Source organism: Nymphalis io, chromosome 28 (assembly GCF_905147045.1).
Source record: "Nymphalis io chromosome 28, ilAglIoxx1.1, whole genome shotgun sequence".
Lineage (NCBI taxonomy): Eukaryota > Metazoa > Arthropoda > Insecta > Lepidoptera > Nymphalidae > Nymphalis > Nymphalis io.
Genome location: NC_065915.1, coordinates 5,368,934 through 5,391,991, shown reverse-complemented (window position 1 = coordinate 5,391,991; position 23,058 = coordinate 5,368,934). Strand labels below are relative to the sequence as shown.

The 23,058-nt window shown below is 31.2% G+C and overlaps 3 protein-coding genes, 1 long non-coding RNA gene and 1 other non-coding gene across 6 annotated transcripts; 2 read left to right on the top strand and 3 right to left on the bottom strand.

Moving 5' to 3' along the window:
- The first annotated feature begins 2,006 nt into the window (after positions 1–2,006).
- On the top strand, positions 2,007–3,435 carry LOC126779160 (uncharacterized). Its single transcript, XR_007670271.1, has 3 exons — positions 2,007–2,163; positions 2,667–2,786; positions 3,350–3,435. It is a non-coding gene; the product is annotated as an uncharacterized LOC126779160 (long non-coding RNA).
- A 960-nt stretch (positions 3,436–4,395) lies between these two features.
- On the top strand, positions 4,396–7,601 carry LOC126779100 (actin-related protein 6). Its single transcript, XM_050502938.1, has 2 exons — positions 4,396–5,240; positions 6,407–7,601. The coding sequence occupies exons 1-2, from the start codon at positions 4,556–4,558 to the stop codon at positions 6,904–6,906; spliced, it is 1,185 nt and encodes a 394-aa protein (XP_050358895.1). The 5' UTR covers positions 4,396–4,555; the 3' UTR covers positions 6,907–7,601.
- A 969-nt stretch (positions 7,602–8,570) lies between these two features.
- LOC126779079 (T-complex protein 1 subunit epsilon) lies at positions 8,571–16,513 on the bottom strand. Its single transcript, XM_050502904.1, has 10 exons — positions 16,303–16,513; positions 14,732–14,966; positions 14,049–14,281; positions 13,287–13,445; positions 11,993–12,139; positions 11,396–11,603; positions 10,935–11,089; positions 10,019–10,173; positions 9,844–9,935; positions 8,571–9,593 (listed from the first exon to the last, which is right to left on the bottom strand). Exons 1-10 carry the CDS (start codon positions 16,408–16,410, stop codon positions 9,457–9,459), a joined length of 1,629 nt encoding a protein of 542 aa, XP_050358861.1. The 5' UTR covers positions 16,411–16,513; the 3' UTR covers positions 8,571–9,456.
- Positions 12,599–12,760, bottom strand: LOC126779365 (U1 spliceosomal RNA). Its single transcript, XR_007670338.1, has one exon. It is a non-coding gene; the product is annotated as a U1 spliceosomal RNA (small nuclear RNA).
- A 1,322-nt stretch (positions 16,514–17,835) lies between the features above and the next one.
- LOC126779139 (nascent polypeptide-associated complex subunit alpha) lies at positions 17,836–22,776 on the bottom strand. Of its 2 annotated transcripts, none has more exons than XM_050502997.1 (6): positions 22,696–22,776; positions 21,784–21,930; positions 19,890–20,011; positions 18,910–19,128; positions 18,352–18,513; positions 17,836–18,081 (listed from the first exon to the last, which is right to left on the bottom strand). In XM_050502997.1, exons 2-6 carry the CDS (start codon positions 21,899–21,901, stop codon positions 18,067–18,069), a joined length of 636 nt encoding a protein of 211 aa, XP_050358954.1. In that variant the 5' UTR covers positions 21,902–21,930; positions 22,696–22,776; the 3' UTR covers positions 17,836–18,066. The 2 variants fall into 2 exon arrangements, with proteins under 2 accessions (XP_050358954.1, XP_050358955.1); XM_050502998.1 differs by lacking the exon at positions 22,696–22,776 and adding an exon at positions 22,414–22,432.
- Positions 22,777–23,058: the final 282 nt, after the last annotated feature.

Genomic DNA, 23,058 nt, shown 5'->3' with positions numbered 1-23,058 from the left:
CATGAGATTGCGGACAAACTTGTGCCCTATGATATGTCCTGCGCAGTTGGCTAATCTCTCTTGATAGGCCGCCGTGCCGAATAGAAATACTGGTGGTAGAGCTTTGTGCAAGCTCGTCTGGGTAGGTACCACACACTCATCAGATATTCTACCGCAAAACAGCAGTACTTGGTATTGTTGTGTTCCGGTTTGAAGGGTGAGTGAGCCAGTGTAAACAGGCGCAAGGAACATAACATCTTAGTTCCCAAGGTTGGTGGCGCATTGGTGATGTAAGCGATGGTTAACATTTCTTACAATGCCAATGTCTATGGGCGTTGGTGACCACTTACCATCAGGTGGCCCATATGCTCGTCCGCCTTCCTATACTATAAAAAAAAACGAACTCGAAAGATCGGTCTTAAGGACTATTATTACTTTTTATATATATTAAAACTTATCATATCAAAATAACGCTTACACGAATACGATAAATAGAATTTTGTATACATATATCAAATGAACATCGCACTAAAATCGATTCTACAATAACATATCATTATATTATAATTTTATTGCGTTATCGTAATATTTACGTGTGTGATGAAAACGAACGTTTTTAGCTAAATGGTATGACTGCTCTCGAACTAATAAGCAGATTCATGTATAATTCAAAAACTGAATTCATTATTTATTAAAGGAAAACAATAACATGCTTAACATGAATCTATTATGTGTACTTATTACATACTTTAGGGCGATTTTACCGGCATTATTTTTTTTATGTATAATAAAAAAATCCTAAGAGCAAAACAATGCTTTTTATATTATTTTGATAAAATAAAGACTGGGTTAGTCTTACTTTACCGTACTATACTAATATGCTTCCTATATTAATTCAATATTAATTTACATTACAGACGAAAATAAAAATAATGTGTTTATAATTCGCCAATTATATTATATATTAACCTAAAACGATTGGTATTTCATTTATTTGTAAACATATAAAAAAACATAATTGTTAATTTAAGTTGCTATAATTTAAAGCATTTGCCACATCATTCACAAAAAAAAACTTATTCCGTTTTTACTTCTTAAGTTTTTGAAAATTATCAAAAAAATATTAGTACATAGGAATTTTGCTTATGTTGTGAACGTAAATAGGGAAACTTGTAAACTTGATGCAAGTTTGTTGACAATGCATAATTAAATATTGACATGTATTGGTCACCTTCAGTTTAGATGGCTTTGAGCCATTTTAAACTCACCGTCATATGTATTTATAAATTAATATATTCATTGATATACAAAAATAATATATTAATTTAAAAAAATTGATTTTGTGACTTAAATGTAAAAGTTAGACATATGCTGTCGCTGACTTTTTGTAGGCATTATTAAGCTCTATAACTTTAAGGCAGCGTTTAGAGTAAACGTTAAAAAAAAAAGAAAATGTCTGCTTTCAAGAACATACGACTAAACAAGTCTCGAATGTCAAATTTGTTTCACCATAGCTTTCAGGACAATGGGTAGTATAGTTCTACGATTACAATAATGTCTTGAGACGTTTAGGCTCTAGCATGCACTCATTAAACACAAAAAAGTAATAAGATACTAACTTAATATGCGAGAAGCAAAAATATATTATAGTTTATAACAGCTAAGGTATGTTTACTTTAAAGAAATCTTTTAACGGATGTTTCATTAATCAATTCTTTCTCTTTTTTATCCTATTGGTTATTACCAGTTGAATGTTTGGTTTGTTATTATATTTTTATTTATTTATTCTCTTTTCATTAGTTATATCATTCTTTAATGTTATTTTTTTTTGTTTCAGGTAAAAAGCTAACTTCAAATATTAAGTTATTTTATGTAAATGTAGCACTGTTCCTTAATGAAAATAAATTAATTTAACAGGATTCTGGCTTTTATTTTATAATAAAATTATGGTTGCGTTCAAAAACTACCGAAGGGATGTATGTCGACGAACGCAGTGGTAGGATTGTAAAAAAAAAAAAAATTCACGACTGCGACAGAATATCGAATTTTCTCACATTTTGACGAAAAAGTCTTACGGAAATCATCAAAATGCTGGGTCCTTTAGCTCGTTCTTCTAACAAACTTGGAAGGAATGTTATGACAAATTTCATCAGAAACCACTCTCATGGTGGAGTCCCTGGCGAGGTGAGTTCCAAATTCAAATACTTAAACATTACATAATCTACGTTTTAAGAAAACTCGTCTTTTGTTTATAGTTTGTTAGTTAGACAAGTGGTCTACTTTTTATACGATGAAAATAATAAAAGATAATTGATTTTGCAAATGTTTGAAAATACCAAAAAATTTAAACATTTCATTTACTATAGGTTATATTACAGTGATAATAGTTTTGTTACATTTAAATCCTTTTGAAATTTATATCTATGCATATTATTAATTAATTGCTTTCTCGTGAATTATAAAAATAGATAAAATATGTAATTTTTCATTAAAAAAATTAAATATCAACAAAATTAAACTTGTATAATATAAGCTATTTATTAAAAGAAATATGAATATAATTACACTGTCAAACATATATTCAAAAACGAAATATATAACAATTTAGGTAATTCTTTATTTATTCTAATATAAATTTACTGTTTATAATTATTTATTTAATATTTCTTTTTTATGTTCTATTCTAGAATCTGCCATTTGACATCTCCAACCGGTACAAGCTGACAGCTTTGTTCATGGTATATGTCGGTTCAGGTCTTTCTGCACCATTCCTCATTTGCCGCCATCAACTTCTCAAGAAGTAAATAGTAAGATTAATTTTATTTATTTGACTCATAGTGTACTCACACTAAAAATAATATTTGAAACATTCCCATTACATTGTGGGCTTTTCACATAGTATAGTATGAATGGTACTGACCCAGATAAAATTGCCCCAACTACTTTTAGTAGGTATACAATTATTTAAATATAATTAAAATTTGGACATATACAAACTTTTAATTATATTATAACTTGAATCAAGTTGAACATGGAACAAAAACAAAATAAGTTTTGTAAATATTGATTTATCCAAATATTTAATATAATATAAATATTCTTCCTAAATTTTAATAATAAATAATTACATATAGTTTCTTAAACTGTTTATTTTTAATGTTCAAATCCTTCCTTAAAGTTCTTTAATACTATTTATGTCTTACAATCTATTTTTTAATGACAAATTTTCAGTAATTGAATGTATCATTGTTCCAAGGAATGTTCCAAGGAGTGCCTATAAAATCATCTACTTAAAATAAACTTGAATTATCGATGGACATTCAAAAAAATAAGCTACACTTACTAATAATTGATTTTATTTTCTTTACAGGTAACATTGCTTTGCATCGGCTAAAGAATGTTTTAGGTATAAGCTAGCAATCTGTGAATTAAATTATAATATAATGTTATAAATTACATTGACTTTTATTTCAAAACAATAGTATTTGTTTCGGGCATTTTAATATCCGAATGTTATTATATATTCATTTTCTCAGTTTCATAAATTTCAAAGACGTCTCATAAACATCTAAAATGCACATCACATGCACCTATATTATCTATTGATACATAGCACACATTATTGCATATTACATTAAAAAAAACATGAACAATTACTTTCTTCTGCATATTTGCTCATTTATTGTTTTGTTATTGACAATTTATAATGACATTTTATAATGTGCTTGTTATAGAATGTAATATAATTTTTATTGAAGTATGTTGTAATGCCTAATCTGTATATGAAGAAGAATACCAGATTGATCTGGATCTGAATGATCACGATTATTATTGATTTAGAACCGTGAATTTCTAATTATTTTTTTATAAATGTTGCAACCCTATTCTTTGTAAAATCACGGGTATGGCGATGCAGACAGTGTTTATATGTATCGAACACTAAGTAGGACTTTTTATTAAAGTAAATTCTCTAAAAATACGTATCTGCAACCGTCAAATGTAAATTGGTAACGTATACTAAAACTAACTAAGTAAACTGAATCAATATATTCTACACTTTAATATTACGCGCATGGCACATAGTTGGATAGCGGTGAAAGAGTTAAAATATAATTTCAAATCAGCCAATGAAGAAAGAATACATTTTAAAATCATTGACTATATTTTTAGATTAATGAACTATTTATGTTAAGTCTATGGAAATTCACAGAAATTGCTACACTAAAATTATCGTACCAAAAAGGTTATTAATAAAAAAATTACCTTTATAATAACTGATTTTTTTAAATAGTCTTTTAAATATTGGAATTTAGACATTTAGTATATATTTGACATCTCTTAATGTCACCAATATATTGACAATTTGACAGTTGACGCTGGAACGATTGTATTGTATTATTTGATTTCAACCTTTACAAAAACAATTATTCTGAAATAATACTTTATAGTAACAGAAGCAGTAATTCATTTTCAATAGATACAATATTATATTATTATGTGATAAAAATAATTTAGTTCATATTGATTATTATTAGGTAGTAAGTTTTAATAAAACCGTGTAACCGGTAACCTCAACATGAGCGAATCATCTTGTTATATTCTGGATAATGGAGCGTATACAGCTAAAGTTGGTTTCTCCACAATGGAACCGAAAGTAGTCCCCAACTGCATAATGAAAGCCAAATCTGAAAGACGTCGACCTTTCGTCGGATCGCAAATTGAAGAATGTCGTGATGCGTCAGGTCTATTCTACATCCTACCCTTTCAAAAAGGATTTCTTGTTAATTGGGACACCCAAAAAACAATTTGGGACTTTATATTTAGCAAAGAATGTTGTCCAGTGAACTTTAGTGAGACTCCTTTGATCATTACTGAGCCAATTTATAATTTTTCATCAATACAAGAAGCTATAACGGAAATATTCTTCGAGGAGTATGAATGCCAATCATTATTACGTATAAATGCAACAGATTTGGCTGAATATCACTATAGAAAGACACATAATAATGAATGCACTGTAGTGGTCGATTCAGGTTATAGTTATACATATATAGTGCCTTATATTAAGGGTAAAAAATATAAAGAAGGTATACGAAGGATTGATGTTGGTGGGAAAGTGTTAACGAACCATTTGAAAGAAATTCTATCATACCGACAATTAAATGTTATGGAAGAAAGTTATGTAATCAATCAGGCCAAAGAAGATTCTTGCTTTGTTTCACAAGATTTTATGGCTGACATGGAAATAGCAAGGCGGAAAGGTAATTTAATTTATAACTTGTTACATGATATAACATATATTTATATAAAGAAACTATAAAAGATTTGAGTCTATGCATATAACACATTGCTTGGTAATATCCTACTATTTGCAATTTTAATTTAAACAATAAAATTAATCTAAAACTGTGTCCAAGTAATAAAGTTTTTCCACATATCGTCTGATCTGACCACCTTCTCAAAAACATCAACAGTTGCTAGTTAAAAGATAATCCATAGGCCAATCATGTCAAAAACCAGTATTGATGATTGCTGATAAGCTGGTGCTCCTCTAGCTACTGAAGTAGTCATATTTTAACTATTTGCTCCATGACTTTATAGTGCAGTAAGGTAATTGCAATAGATCTATATTTTGATGGGTCTCTATTATTTTATTCTTGTATTATTTTTTGGTATGGGAGTACTTACACAGTCTTCCATGATTATTAAATTTGAGTGTCGACAAAACCGGGGGATGAGTTTTTTTTTATGTCCTCCAATATTTTTTTAGAGCTACTACAAACGAAAAAAAATTTACTAAAATCAACTACATACGAATATCTATAAGAATCAAAAAGAAAAAATTCGATTTTCTAAAGTCGGGTGCCAAGTTCACAAAGCCGTAGAAGTCCTGTACTTCTTTAAAAAGCTCGAGCAACGACTTATCCCTTTGAAGTGGTCAAATTCGTTAGATGGCTTCGACCTAGCTGTTGTACGAAGACTTGACCCCCGATTTCGCTCGATCGATTCTTTTCTAATGTGTGTATTGGAATTTCGGAGGTCACGTCTTACCAGCTTAGATATTACCTTATTCAGATCTGATGAAGTGACTGTAGAGTTTTCACGTCGTTTTCGCATTAGCTCTAGAGACTCTCCCGAAAGCTTGGACCTCTTACCGGTGTTTTGCGCTTGATAGAATTTCGTCCCCTCTTTCCTAAGAATACCCACCACTTTGTCGAGTTTCTGGTCGATGTCAACGTCGATGTTGGTTTCCAAGGCAGCGAACCGGTTCTCCAGTTTTAACTAAAATGAATTAGACTGAACCACGGCTTGGAACAGTTTTCGCCAGAACGTAGACCTGATTTTTCTGCATCATTTTGAAATACTGACAAATTAGAATTTCATTAAATTGTAATAATTTATGTTTTTTATTTTATTTGAATTTCAGGGTCGAGTAATACTATCGTCAAAGATTACGTACTGCCCGATTACACAACAATAAGGAGAGGATATCTTCGAGACATTGTCAAACCCGATGAGGACTTGGAACAACAGACATTACGTTTAAACAATGAACGGTTCTCTATACCAGAGCTTCTATTCAGGCCCTCAGATGTGGGAATACCTCAAATGGGAATACCAGAAGCAATAATGCATTCGATTGACGGATGTCCAGAAGAAAACAAGGAGAGTTTGTTAGAAAATATAGTTTTGTATGGTGGCAACACACTCTTTCCTGGATTTCGTGATCGCGTTTTCAACGAAGTTAGGGCTTTTGCATTAGACCATTTTGAAGTTAATGTCACTTTGGGGGAGAATCCTGTGACGTATGCGTGGGAAGGGGGAAAATTAATGTTTAGGGACCCTGACTTCTACTCCTTCTGTATGACCAGGGAGGAATATGAAGAAGAAGGGAAAGCGCTAGCGTTTGAAAGATTCGATATATAGCGGCGTAAACGAGCAAGGAAGTCTTCGGAGTAGACTCTTTGCTCGGTAAACGATTGACGAATGAAATGCATGAGTTGGTAATGTAAAAGCAGGTCTTCACATTTATAGATTTTCTCTAAATAACCTTACACTACAATAACTAAATAGCATCCCATATAAGGAAAAAGATCAGCTTGTCAGTTACAGTATATGGAGGTACAGTAACAATTATTATTTATGTACTATTTAAATGGAAAAACACAAAATATATCGAAAAGGCTAGCCAGAGTACTTAAAAATTGGATTTTCAGGTCACTGATGATTGTACCCTTAAGATCCCTTATCAGAATGTACGGAATCAGAATGTATCACGCGATCTACTCGGAAAACTCTGACGTCACCGCAAATAGACATTGACGCTGTAAGAAATATTAACCATTCCTTACATCATGAATGCGCTTGCACAATGCACCAACCTTGAGAACTGAGATGTGATGTCCCTTATGCCTGTAGTTACACTGGTCACTCACCCTTCGAACCAGAACACAACAATACTAAGTATTTTCGGTTAGTGGTTGCATAAGTGATGAAACCTATCCCAACCACCAAGAGTTTGAGATTCATAAGAGTTATGCGTTACTGAACTGATATATAAAAATCTAAGGTTATTTAAACAACTAGCAGTGGGCCTGCTTAAAAATGGAATGTTGAGAATTGAATAATATTAGTTACGTAAATTTTTTTATAAAAACATTGACATTTATTTGCCTTTCATTTATGCGGAGAATTTAATAATTGTTAGGTAATTTTACTTTTAACAATAAATATTTAAAAATATATAAATAAACCTTTTACACGTTTTCTGCACTCTTGCGTTTAATTTATGTATATATATTTTATATTATAGGTAGCAAATGGACCACCTGGTGGTAAGTGGTCACCAACGCCCAAACATTCTCAATGTTAAGAAAAATCCATCGCTTATACCGCCAAAGCGCCACCAACCTTGGGAACTAAGGTGTTATGGCCCTTGTGCCTGTAATTACACTCATTTACCCTTCAAACCGGAACACAACTATGTTAGTACTTGGTGTACTGCTGTTTTGCGGTATTTGATGTGTGGGTGGTACCTACCCAGACGAGCTTGCACAAAGCCAATAAAATTTATTAAGAACATTAAAGTAAAATAAAACAAACAATATTAATATTAGCTCAATTAATTTATTAGTGCACCAAAGCATTCACTTATTCGTATAATTAAATTCAACAATAAATGCATGTAGCCAGATATACAATTGGCATGTCAAAAATTGTTATCACTAAAATTATTTTTGATAATTTTTGTTGATACTCAGTGTTTTAACGAAAAGTATAAATTTAAATAAACAAAAATTTCTTTATCTCGCTTAATTCGTGTATTATATTAAGATGCAATGCTTATTATTAAAGTACTAATTTGTCTGCATGTGAGTGTTTAGTTGGTTGTTCTTTTCCCTGATAATTTTTGTGCAAAATTTCATTGTTCATTGGTTGAGTAGTTAAGATGTGAAAGCGTAACAAACAAACACACACACTTTCGCATTAACAATATTACTCATCGTTAACATGCTCCTGTTATAATAAATTTCTTATCAAACCTCACTGTATTTAAGAAAACGGGGCTATTAATAATAACAATAAACACATAAGACATTAAAATCAAACTTTTATTCCAATAATACAAATAAAATGTATTTTATATGATATTGTTACCAGCAACAAAAAAAGTGCAAAATTGCAGCTCAATGTGTTAAGTGAAACTGGATATACAGTCTGTTACAAGATTTTGACCATCACAAATGTAAAGAGTTAATTATAAGCTTGTTATAATAAATCTATATCAAGAATGTAACGGTTTTATCAGTGATGCCCAAGGTGGCTTAAAAAAATACTGTTTAATAGAAACATAAAACAAATTTCAAATTAATGCTTCGTTTATTAGCAGTTATTTGGTACCGCATAAAATAAAATGTTTTGTGATCAAAGCTTATTAATACCGAACATGTTAAAATAAACATTAAATTAAAATATTATTTAGTACAGTACATAGTACCTTAAAAGCTAGACATTTTAATCCCAACTTGTATGCATATATTCTAGTTAAACTATAATATTACATTTGTAAAAATGATTAATTCATTATATATTTAACATTTTTGAATGTTGAATATAGAATAATATATAACATATATAATACTTGAATGCATACATGTATACTGTATAGTAACAAAAACCTATAATATATAAATAAAATTTTATTGTTGATAGCTGAATGGCAACTCCAACCGACCTCCCCCTCTTTACTACATACATGAAACCTAGCAGTGCTACGATTCAAACCCGTGAATTTCGATCTTTGTTCTATCCACTGAGTTATTTCGGCTTAGAAATGAAAGCACACATCCACAAGAAGTGTTTCAGGAAGGGTCGATGTTGTACAGTACACTAATAAAATGCAAAACTTAAGACATCTGTTCCACAAATGTTATATTATTGTTTAATAGGAATAAAGCTACATATAGTGTAAACTCATCAATGAACACCATCAGCCGGTGAACGTACATCATCAATCTTGAGAATCATCTTAACAAGTTGTGTTGCGAGGGCTATTTGCTGTTTCTTCGAGTGAAGCGACTCAATAACATTCATTGCCTTCATGTCATTTGAACCTGGAAGTAAATAAATACATAAAATAATACATATATAGTTGTTTTAAATTTCCCATTATGGTTAGACTCAATAAGTCAAATTGGACATCAATAATATATTGGTTGGCTTGGTTAAGAATTTCTTGTGGAAATCAAAGTTGCTCAGTTCAGTCAATAGTCTTTTTACGTCTACAAGTCCACTGACAAAGATGCTTCATTAGTATGTTATTTTTGCCCTCATGTTTTAATTTCTATTTAAAATTTTACTTACCATTTCCCATGCAGTCAACGCCAAGATTGCTGTTGTTTTCAGCAGCTTGTCTTGCCTTAACTTCAGACAGAGTGTCGATAGGTGATAAACCACTGTAATCGAAAGATATAATTAATAATTTATAATCCAAAAAAGCAAGACTGCTATTAAAGAAAGTAATAACTCAACAATATACCTATTCTCTGCCAGTGCAAGAGGAACAGCCTCCAGTGCATCAGCGAAAGCTCTGTACGAATACTGGTCGAGAGAAGACAGCTTATCAGCAGCTCTAGCTACAGCGAGGGAACATGACACCTCCGCTGCTCCACCTCCATACACAACTCGTGAGTCCTAAAGATTAACTGCATATTAAAATCATAGATCTGGATATAATTATTTGTTATTGATTGCTTTTTAAAAAATTTTAGACCATTTTGACAATACTAAAAAATTACTTGTGTCCTACTTTTAAAACACTATCTGGGTAGGTACCACCAACTCAACAGTTGTTCATTAGGTCCTATGTTTTAAAAGCAGTAAGAGAAAATTATTACTTTTATATGAAATACCACTACACAAGCATTAATTTAATTTTATTTGTTGAATTTTGTTTTGAAAACACAGACAGAAGAAATGATATAACATCTAATGATTAGTATCTTATTAGTACTGACAGTTCTGCAGCGGCATTCAGTTATAAATTAATGAGTATTACATATGGCACAATATTAATAAATCTTCTGTAAACAAGTGATTACAACCAACATGTTGAAAGGGTAACTGAATCTATATTGTGAGTATGAATGATTTAAAATACATATAAGTCTACATGGTACACTGGTGAGGCTTTGTGCAAACTCTTCTGGGTAGGTACCACCCCATAGGTACCACTCATCAGATATTCTACCGCTAAACAGCAGTAGTTGTCCGGTTTGAGGGGTGAGTGAGCCAGTATAATTAGACACATAACATTTTAGTTCCCAAGGTTGGTGGCACATTGCAATGGATTGGATTTAAGTGATGGTTAACATTTCTTATAGTGCCAATGTTTATAGGCGTTGGTGACCACTTACCAGGTGGCCCATATTCTATAAAAAAAAATGAGAGCTGACCTGCACAAGACTGCGCACGATGCAGAGCGCGTCGTGTACGGAGCGCTTGGCCTCCTCCACGATCATGCGGTTCCCGCCGCGCACCAGCACCGTCACCGCACGCGAGTTGGAGCACTGTTCGATGACCAGCATCTCATCTTTTGATGTACCAAATGCTGTGGACAAGATCATAAAGTAAACTTAAAACACCTGAAACACCGATACATCATTTGTCACTTTCTTCCATATCTTTGGAAACTATTGTATTGGTAATAACTGCCTTGTTGGTCTGATAGTAACAGCCTGTGAATGTCTCCTCCCCCTGATGTTTGGGGCTATATAACACTCCATAATATTCTGTCCAGCAGTTTACTCTTTGAAATTGCCCTTCATATTCAAGGTTAGGTGTAAATTATATATATTAACTTAGTACTACAATTGGAAGACTGCCAAAAAAGAATTTAAATATATAAAACACTTACTAAGCTCTCTCACAAGGCCACAAGAACCAAGCTTGTCTGGAGTAAGCTCTTCAAAGCGAGGCACGATTCTTCCACCGGTAGCTATAGCTATCAGTTCCATTTCAGGCCCTCCGACCCAACGGACTGCTGGGAGCTGTTCTGCCAGCAGAAGGTGGTTAGCTTCGTCGTCGAAACCCCATTGACAAATGGCGAGATTTGCTCCAGCAACCTGTAATAAAAGTAATGAATTAATATATATTTTACAGAATCTTTGTATCTTTTCAACTTCCTTCTCTTTGCCTCTACAAGTTTCGTTTTTGTAAATTGTAAAATATAATGTCTCGTGGCTCATATAAAATTTAATTATGTAATTGTGTGGCTGCAGCCTGCAATACTATTTAATAATTTATCTTTGCAATTTCACTTACGATTACGACGGATAAAACTCTATCGTCTAAAAAAAATTTGGTGTTTTAATTTTTTTTTTTAATATCTGGGCACTGATTCAACAATCATCAATCATTCGAAAAAATATCTTTGTCTTTTAGAAGAAACATGATGGATATGAAAATGACATGAATTCTAGAAAAACTTATTTTAATTCTATATAACACCAACCTTGACTCTCTTCACCATCTCTAAGAACTTTTCCTGCTCATACTTGCGCAGATCTCTGTACTCCTCGGCGGATCCAACGTGGAGCTTATGCTTGGTCTTGGGCTTTGGGGGTTCGAACGCGCATGTGAGGATCGCTAATTTTACATCCTGTATAAAAGAATAAATTTTGAAAAATATTTTGATAAATGAACAACTAATATGACGATACAGTTAACTGTCAATAAACTGGGGTGTTAGTAAATAAATAATAATCACAAAAAATAATGTATTTTAATTATGTTCTTGATAGTACCGATGCTGACTGCAGCATAAATAAGAAGTAAGGAGTTTTCTTTTTTACAATAATTATAAAATATATACTGAGTGAGTAACATTTTTTTTATTATGTACCTGTTTTTCATTTCATTCTAATTTAAGTTATTATACTTATCATAAATTATTACACAATTATTATTATTATTATTATTACAAAACATAACTATGTTAATTTGATTATTGACCTTTTTTTTTTAAATCAAATTTGAAATAATCCTTCCGATCGCCGTACGGCAATGTTGTATTATAATATAATTATGTAGTATTATATTGGTGATAAAAGTGTTTTAAAGGGGAATAGCGCATACGCAGTCTCCACTGCCAAAAATTACGCGTCCGAGTTATCCGCATTAGGGATAATCGCAAGGTCAACCCGTCCGCAGTGCAATGGACAGGCCTCGCTCTGGGGGAACCGCCTTAATGATCACGGTGTCCCCTACGCCAGGTAAGTATGCTTTCATCGGCTCGAACCCGCGGTAGTAATTATTTACGCGAAAATCTGGCCAGCGCGATTTAAAAAATGGCACGTAAGGTACAGCGCCATCTATTTGATATTATCGGATTCGAGTCACGTGGCGCACTTGAGACGATAACTTGCCGGTGAGGAACAGCCCGGGTAAAGGGGGCAACCCCGAGGCCTGTATCCAGACTAACCTAGGCCAGTCAGGAGGAACCCTCTCTCTCTCTAGCTCTCTCAGCGACATCTGTCTGTAATACCTATATAATATGAACTTAAATAACTAAAATTTTAATAAAGGTCGAGAATCAATACAAACTTTCTCAATATTTCATTTACGCAATTCACATTATATTATGTATTACGTAACTCCCTTGGAACTAAATTCTTATCGACAAAAAATCACTTACATATATATTTATTTATTAGACATTAGTGAATTTTTAAATGATTTAGCAATATCAACTACACTGATTAATCTCCATCAAATTTTCTTTACCTTATGTGATTTTCGAAACTTACCTTTAAAACTTTAGGCATCTGTGGGTGGCTCATTGTTTTATCAATGACTACTCCTCGAACCAGCATAGAATCCTCCATACGTCCACCTACTTTGCCTTCCACTTTGATCAGCTCAAAGTTGACATCTCGCTTCTCGAGATCTGCTACTGAGAGAATGGCCTGAAAATATATTTGGGTACAATAATTTTCTACAAATTAAATTTCCATATATATCTTGAACCATGTGTTTGCAATATATTTATTACTGCTCAGTGCTCTTCAACAAGTCTAGAGTACTATAGTAGCTGCTCTATAGTTTTACCTGTGATTGCTTAGCATCCACAGGTCAGTGTGATGTTATATAGCCTATCTTCTAAATAAATCAACTTGTTCTCATTCATTTGTTTAGAATAATATAATTGAAATCAAGAATTTGAGAAAAATAACTATTTCGAAGAGCGTGCTATGTTCATGTATATATATATATTATTTCGATATGTCAAAATATTTATGACATATATATATTTAATAATTTACAAATCTTTATACATATATATAATTCTTTTGTATGTGTGTCACTAAACAATTGAACTGATTTTGATGATATTTCTTACGTCATGTTCGTCGTATTGCAAACCTAGGACTTTTATACAAAACAAAAAATAAAATCATATAAACGCTGCAAAGTCAGAATGGGTCCATTATATAGTCTATTACAAATAAATTTCCAAGTTTAGCTTTTACTTTACATAAAAAATACTATAATAGATTCTAGTTACATACATCAACAGCAATTTCAGCCATCAGTCTGTGACACTTAACAACGACTTTGCTTCCAAGAGTGGTCATTGCCACCTTAATAAGATGTTCCCTTGTGTTCTTGTTAACGGGGAAGGCTTCACTGATGCCATCCAAGTGAGCTAGAGCCGTGGCGGCAGCCAATTCAAAACCATCTGCTATACGGATAGGGTGAATACCTTTGTCCAAGAGGTTAGATGCATGTTCCAAAAGTGCACCTAAAATATAAATAGTTTAGTGAATTTTTATATAGGAATTAATTGTGATGTATCATATAAGTTGGTATTTTTATATTGCTAGCATAACTGAATTCATGCGGTCATGATTTTTATAAGTAAAGTTAAGGTACCTGACTCTAACAATAAAAAATTAAACAACAGCTTTCTTTCAACATTAATAATATGATGTATGTAAGGATTAATTATTTTATATAATATAATGATCTAATAAGAACATAATAGGAAAAGCTTAAATATGATGACAAGAAGTTTTTGTTTTGTTTTATAAGTTATTGTATGTAACTCTTAACAATAAAAAAGTTAACAACAAATGTTGAGAAAACATAAATATATGGGAAAAGCTTAAACTAAGAAAACAAGATGACACTGTTGGAAACTTATACGTTATGTTATTTTAATTATTTTTCATCAAAAAAGTAAAAAACTCACCTGCCAATACAACAACACCGGTTGTGCCATCTCCAATTTCATCATCTTGGCTTTGAGCAAGCTGTACCATCAGTTTTCCAATCTGGTGTTCCACATCCATCAGTTTAAGTATTGTTGCCCCATCATTGGTGACTGTCACTTCACCGTCAGATGAGACCATCATTTTATCCAAACCTCGTGGACCAAGGGATGTGCGTAGAATGCTAGCAATCTGCCGAGCAGCTTGAATGTGCGACTGTAAAATTAGATCATCTAATTTACCATCTAATAATATATTTTGTTTTTTTTTTTTTTTTTTTTAATTTTGGATCACCTCAGACACAGCCAAGGAAGATTTCATTGTTAATCAAAACACTACGTGTATTTTTAATCATCATTGGTGTCCATTTCAACCAATATATATCATATTTATGTATTTATACATAAGATATTATATTGAAATATATGAATGAATAATTTGTTAAGATATTTGTAATGTTATTTTAAGTATTCCTTTTATAAAATAATAGTTATTTTGCAATCAAGCTTAATTTCAATTTTTTTTTAATTTATTTAGGAATGTTTTTTTTACCGTTATTCTCCGACAAAATATAAAAAAGAAGTGTTTATATATATTTGTATATTTTATTTATTTATATTTCGAACGAATTAAATAACTTTGCCCCATCATTGGTGACTGTCACTTCACCGTCAGATGAGACCATCATTTTATCCAAACCTCGTGGACCAAGGGATGTGCGTAGAATGCTAGCAATCTGCCGAGCAGCTTGAATGTGCGACTGTAAAATTAGATCATCTAATTTACCATCTAATAATATATTTTGTTTTTTTTTTTTTTTTTTTAATTTTGGATCACCTCAGACACAGCCAAGGAAGATTTCATTGTTAATCAAAACACTACGTGTATTTTTAATCATCATTGGTGTCCATTTCAACCAATATATATCATATTTATGTATTTATACATAAGATATTATATTGAAATATATGAATGAATAATTTGTTAAGATATTTGTAATGTTATTTTAAGTATTCCTTTTATAAAATAATAGTTATTTTGCAATCAAGCTTAATTTCAATTTTTTTTTAATTTATTTACGAATGTTTTTTTTACCGTTATTCTCCGACAAAATATAAAAAAGAAGTGTTTATATATATTTGTATATTTTATTTATTTATATTTCGAACGAATTAAATAACTTTGATACATAAATATTTTTTATCACATATTTTGTTCAGACTAGGACTAGGTTCATCAAATTTTGGTCATGTGACTCAGCATCTGATATTTTAAATCAATTTTTTGAAATAACTATATGGACTTGGAGGAAAAATTATATCTTCTCGAATGTAGATTAACGTAAATTATCAAGAAAAACGATTATTTACATAATAATTTTACTATAAGCTTTAAAAATTACGAAATTATATACGGCTGCTCTTTCGATAGGTTGTAATATTCTCATGAAATATATTGATAAAGTATATTTTGTTAATATATAAAGAAACTAAAATAACAAGGCATTAATAAGTAGTCATTCTTTTCATTTAGTTTTATATAAAAATTATACCTTTAAGGCATCGATACCGGTTAGCCGTTTTTGGTTTTCTTGATCCCTTAATATGATAAATGGACGACCAAATTCGTCAAATGCCACAGTTCCTGGAAACATGGACATTTTTCACAAAATTATATTAACTCAAATTTAAGATTAAAGTGGATTTAACAAGATTTCATTTCACAAAGACTTCAGAAAACAAACGATCCATAGAACACAGATAATGAAACTTTGACAATGACAATTGACTGTCATTTCAAAAAAATTATGGTGACATTGACGTTAGGATTTAATTTTTTACTTTTAGTACCTACCTACCTACAAAACTTTTAATAAATAGGAATTTATAGGAAAAAATGTAATTAAATTAATAATTAACAATTACAATGTGTAATCAATAATTAAAATAATAAATAAAAATTAGGTACAATTACAGATTAACTTTGATTGTTTCTAAAGAGGTTTGCATTGCTTTGGCGAACTTACTTGACTTACTCACTCACTTTATTATTATTTTTTTTTTATTACTTTCGTTATACTGTAATTGTGATTGATACGTTGTAATGGTAATCGTTAATCTTATTACATTTTGCCCAATTCTACATACAGGTATTTTAGCTTAGAATTAACTGTATTGAACGTTAATTTTTAATATGTATTGTCATTACAGGATCTCAAGATATGCTTTAAAAATATTTTTAATTTATATAAAACATTCCAGTGACTAGTAGCATTTAGTTTTTTTTCTATTATTATTAGTATTGCCATCATTTCACGCCTTCATATTTTATATTTTAATTAAGCCCTTATATAAAAACATTAATTTAAAAAAAAGGTAAGAAGTATTTCATATGTCACGAAAAGTATAAAGTAAGGGTTCCATCAATTGCCAGAATGGCGTTACTGAAAAAAGAGGGTTTAACCTCAAAATAATATTTAAGGATTTATAAATCCAGATTTATGATTAACAGAAAAAATAGCTTAGTTTTTAGATAATTTCATACAATTTGAGGGACATATTTTGTATACGAAGTTATAACTATTTCTTATAACACTCCTTAGCTGCTATTATGGACAGAGTAATGTTTTCTATAAATATAGTCGGGCATACTTAAACATTTTGTCGTTGACCCTTTAGAGCTTAGACCATAGATAATACATATATGGTTTAGACAAACTTATTAGATATACTTGGTGGTGTGGTCGTTAGACGGGATGATATGGCCACGGAGCGTCATCAGTTGTAATGTACTAATTAATATTATTATGTACATGTCATAAAGCGACGTCGCGATAGGCGGGCTGTCGGTGCTACTACTAGTATAAGAATGCTTAAACACAACGCCTCGCCGTCTGACCAAGGCTTTGTATCACTAATTTGCTATGCGATCTAAATAAGCTTCAGCGATAGGGATATGGACTCTGCTTAAAACAAATTATGCCTGCTTGTTTAGCGTTTTGAAACGCCGAATTTTCAGATGACGCAACATGTAAGATCTTTGCAATTAAGAATAATATTGGGTATTATAAAAAAAACAAAAAAAAGTTTACCATACTTTATTGTATTTTGAAGTAAATAATTCTATATACAATCCCATAATCCTTTCTAATACCATCCATACTCGTGGCTTTGCTGAGATTGACTTTGGATTCAATTGATATATACTGATGCACAGGTGAGACAGACAATCGTCTCTCTCGCTCTTGAATTATTTTAACTGACTTAAAGCTAGGAACATATAAAATAACACTTGTGACTGACTACGTCTGGACTGCTTACATTGTCAGCTCCTGTAAAATAAAATTTTATTAAGTATACTTGTTTTATTTATAAACATTTTTATTAAAAAATGTCTTTTAGATTAAAAACTTTCATTATGAACCAATATTGATGATAGGCTTTTTGTTTTGTACAATGTACATGAAATAAAAAAAGAACTATTTTTATGAAAAGAACCTTCAGATTTCATGTTAGAATTTGTGTGCAAATATTAATATGTAAAACTTTAAGTAATTTCATAACAATTTTGGTTCATTTATTTTTTAAGCTAAGTCACTTACCATTATAGCATTCACTATATCCGATTGGTTGTTCTTCAAAGCGCGAACCGCCTTCGCTCGAGACACATTCGCCTGCACCATCACAATTTCGACATCCTTCTCATCAACCTCTGTCTCGTCTACTCCTTCCTCATCTTCTTCCTCTGCGATGGGTGCCACTGTCTGTATTGAAATAGTAATTTACATTATAACTTGTCACACAGCTGCTTTGCCTATATTAAGTATAAATTATTTAAGTTTCAGTTTAAATAGAATAATCGTCAATATTATTCTTTTTAAACTGAAAAAGTATAGACTATATATTATTTGTATTTTTATGGTATACAATTTATATTTAATAAAAAAATAAACATTAATAAGCTTGCAGTTTGAGCAAACAAGAAGGCCTAATGATCTTCTTTCTTTTCAATCTTTGACACGGTTATAAGAATTTTTGAAGTAATGTAGAACAGTACTATAAGCATATATTTTTTCTTTAAATACACAAATCTCCACAGACTGTGGAGATTTTGTATTAAGTCTGTCTTTTTTTTTAATTTATTGGGTACTTATACTTACAGTGCCAGCAGTAGCAGTGTCGTTGCCAGCAGCAGCTGTCTCTGGGGCCTTGAACCGTTCAGCAGCTGCCATGGTTGCCTGTTGTGAGAGATCCTCAATCTTGGCCTCACCAAACACAATGTATGTGTCGGAATGAGGGTTCTTGTATACATCTGGAGAGTTGATCACAAAGAGGATGTTCTTTGACTTCCTGATTGTAACCCTGTTGACTCCTTGCACCTATAAATTAAAAAAAAAAAGTTCAAATTATAGTTTTACAATTATCTTTATCAATCCATGTCAATATTGGGTCAATTTTCTAATTTATTTTAATATACAAGGAATGTAATAATTTTTATTCTTTAACATATTTGCTTGTCCCAATTTTTTGTTATATATAAAAGTGACCAGTAATGAATTAACAATACATAAATGAGTTATTCCAGAACTAGGGTCACTTATTTGAAGTAGTATTTACCCTAAAAGTAGATACGGCACAAGCAATTTAACATCTTATCTCTCAAGGTTGGTGGAGCATTAGCGATGTAAGATGGTTAATGTTTCTTGCGGTGCCAATATCTATGAGTGTTAGGATCAACTTAACATCATGGGGGCTATTTGCCAGTCTGATTACATATTTTAAAATAAACAAAATATAACCCTAAGCCCAGTAATAGGAAATTTCCAAGGTGGTAGCTTGTGGTCTCCATCAACGCCATCGGCCGTTTACAGAGTCACGATTTTTACTATAGAATGTACTGTTGTGGTCTAATTTTAAAACGCCGATGTCAGCATATTGACGCCTAGATATTGTAAACCATTGCAGTGCAAACGTCGTTTCTAGCGTCAGTACAAAATGTCAAAATTCGTGATAACACCACACACAAGCACCTTTATCGACTATTGTTGTAATCGAGACGTTGTTCGCTGCTGCTTTGTGTAACGACTGCAGACACTTATTTTAATTAAATTTAATTTAATTAATTCTAAAATATACTTACAGGTTTTAATCCGAGTTTGCTCATAATTTTACGGGCCTTCTTCTCCCCACGGGACTGCTTAGCCTTTGATACAATGTCGATACCGGCGATTGGGTTCGTGATTCCACCTGCACCTGTTGTTCCTGTAATTTATTCATTCATTGATTATATTAAATTTTTATTATAAAATTACAATATAATTTATATACACATTATACTTGCTGTTACCAGCCCTCTTATTATTGAAATATGGTAAACGCTTTTTTTTTGTATATGTAATTATTTACTTGACGGTTGCACAAGCGCACCTAAGTAAGAACCATTCACTCATCACATATTCTACCACCAAACAATAATACTTAGTATTGTTATGTTCCAGTTTGAAGGTTAAGTGAACCAGAATAACAAAATAATTGATAGCCACTGGATCAGTTTGAACCTGGCACGTTGGGCATTTGATGCAGTAAATTATTTTTAACTGGGGAGGAAAAGCTTAAGTAGGTAATCCTCGAAATCCTTACCCGAGCTGGTTTATCGCCAGGCAGGAAGATCCCTCACTCAACATCTTAATTGCCAAGATTGGTGGCACATTAGCAATGTAAGGAATGGTTAATATTTTTTAATGTCTTTGGGCAGTGATGGCCACTTACTACAAGATGACGAATTTTCCAGTTCGTGTACTTATTACAAATAACAAAAAAATTAGAAGTTATAGTTCACAATCATCGTTTAATTTCTTTCGATTATAACGTCACATAATAGATATATTATGTGCATATTTATGTGTTGACTTAACATTAACCTACTTGTCTTGTCTAGCTAACAACTATCAAAAATTAAAACACACATGGAATACACATGGGGCAGAATTTCAGCGAAATTCGACACATGCAGGTTTCCCTCATGATGTTTTCCTTCACCGTCAATCACGAGATGATAACAAATTAAGCATGTGAAAATGCATTGGTGCTTCCCTAGGTTTGAACCCATGTTCATTGGTTAAGATTCACGCGTTCTTACCAGTGTGTAAATGCGAGTAGTGTGGCCTCAATTCTTTCATGTTAGGACAACATTACTCCTAATTCGCTAATATGTATTATATATTTAAAAATTACTAGAACAAATTTTCTTTTCTATGTTTTGTTTTTAAGTTACTCGAAAGATTTTGGGCATGTCAGCCATTCCCATGGCGAATATCCACCTGCACATATTAAACAACAAACACAAGTACGCTATTACACTTTATCTTCTAAAGGGATGGACTTGGAAGTAAAATGTGGATGTAAATAGTTAATTAGAATATTTTTGTAATATAAATTAAGATATATTAATCAACTACCGTTTGTAGGGCATAATATAGCAGTCAGCATATAAAGAATCAACATTAGTTTATTTCATTCAATTGACTTACATAATTTTCAGTTTTAAAATCATGAAGACTTATCAGCCTTGTGGTTTACAGAATTCCCATTAGCTTAGATTAGATATTAAATTTCCATTTAAGTTATGGTTTTGTTTAATTTTTTAAATGAAATGTTCTTATTTTGAAATATAATTATAGTATTTTGATATTGTATTTTTTTACACCTAATATAGTTAATTATAATATAATTAAGCTGTTATATTAAAATATTAAAATTTATAATATAAGGCAGACCATGATCATGTAATTCTTAATTTAAAAAATAATCACCTTCAAATAAACAAAAAACATACTATATTATATTTTTACATATTTTATATTTACCAATAATGCATCAGAAGTCAGTCCCTTCCCATGGAACATGATAAAAATTAAGTATTACAAAAAGAAAAGCCCTCAGTGTTTCTGTGTATATGTATATAGTGTGAATTTTTGTAAATCTAACTCAAATAATCGGAATAAGTAATTAATAAAAGGAAATGTATATTTCACCTGCATCTTCTAATTCTGGAATAGTGTCATCGGAATCGCTGTCCGATGAAGCCGTCTCCTCCTTGCGCTTTTCGGTCATAGAGGCGGTGGCCTTGTCCAATTCTGTTAGTTCCGGCATTGTGAGGTCTTTGATATCTTGATTAGTTCCTGTAAACATTATAAAGTTATTGTAAGTTTTTGTTTTATAACAATGTGACCCTATAATTAAAACAATAATATTAGTCATTTATAGCACAAACGTTTTAGTTATATTTTTACCCCAATTTGGGCAACTAAATGTTTGATTTGACTGACGATATCATAAATATTGTTAGTGTATATTTTTCTACAGTCAAGTTATTTTGTTGTATATTAAACTCAAAAGTGAAATTAAATAAAAAAAAAAGATCGTTTTTGGTCTTTAAAAACTAAATTAAGCTCGGAAGACTATACGAAATTTGTAATTCGATATGAAATTAATGTTCTTTTAACTACACTGAGTTAATATTTTGAGTATTCATTAAATCAGATAGCAACAAGTACGATAATAGTCTGTAGAATATTTTATAATTTATTGAATTTATTCGACATAGATTTTCATTGCTCACCATGCTAAATTCATTTGAAATCACAAAAATCCATTTTACTTACTTATAAATAGGTACGCAAAGAAATGAATTTGTATCTAAATATTACAGTCAAGGGTAGAATATTATTTCCTAAAACCACACACTACAGAAATTAAGTTGTATAAATCTATCAGGCTTATTGATCCTGTGAAACGCCGCTAATAATGGGTGCGGAGGGCGCACTATTAACACACGAAAACGGAAATATTTATCTCAAAAACACGAATTTTCACTGTTGATTATAAGTATAAATAAAGAAATCACTTTTTTCTTAAGATTTCTTCAGTACATTCGGATTATTTACCTTGTTCAAAGGAAATTTACGAAGGAAAAGAAACCTCCGTATTTTATTCAATCTGACAAGAAGAATGTGTTGACAGTTAACAAAAAGTATGATGCAAATTGCAAAAATACGAACTACTAAATAAGTAATTGTATTTTTTTGTAAAAGTGTGTTTATTTTTTATATTAAATAATTAAAAAAATAATCACTTTTGTTGACGGTTTTGCTAACAATAATTATTGTGTTGTTATTTCAGGCTAGCAATAAAATTTAACTGTCATCCATTTTAGAGATGTATTTTCATACTATTTTAAATATCGACTTTTTTAATACATACCGCGATTAAAATAAAGTTAAAGTTTAAAAAACTAACATTCAATGAAT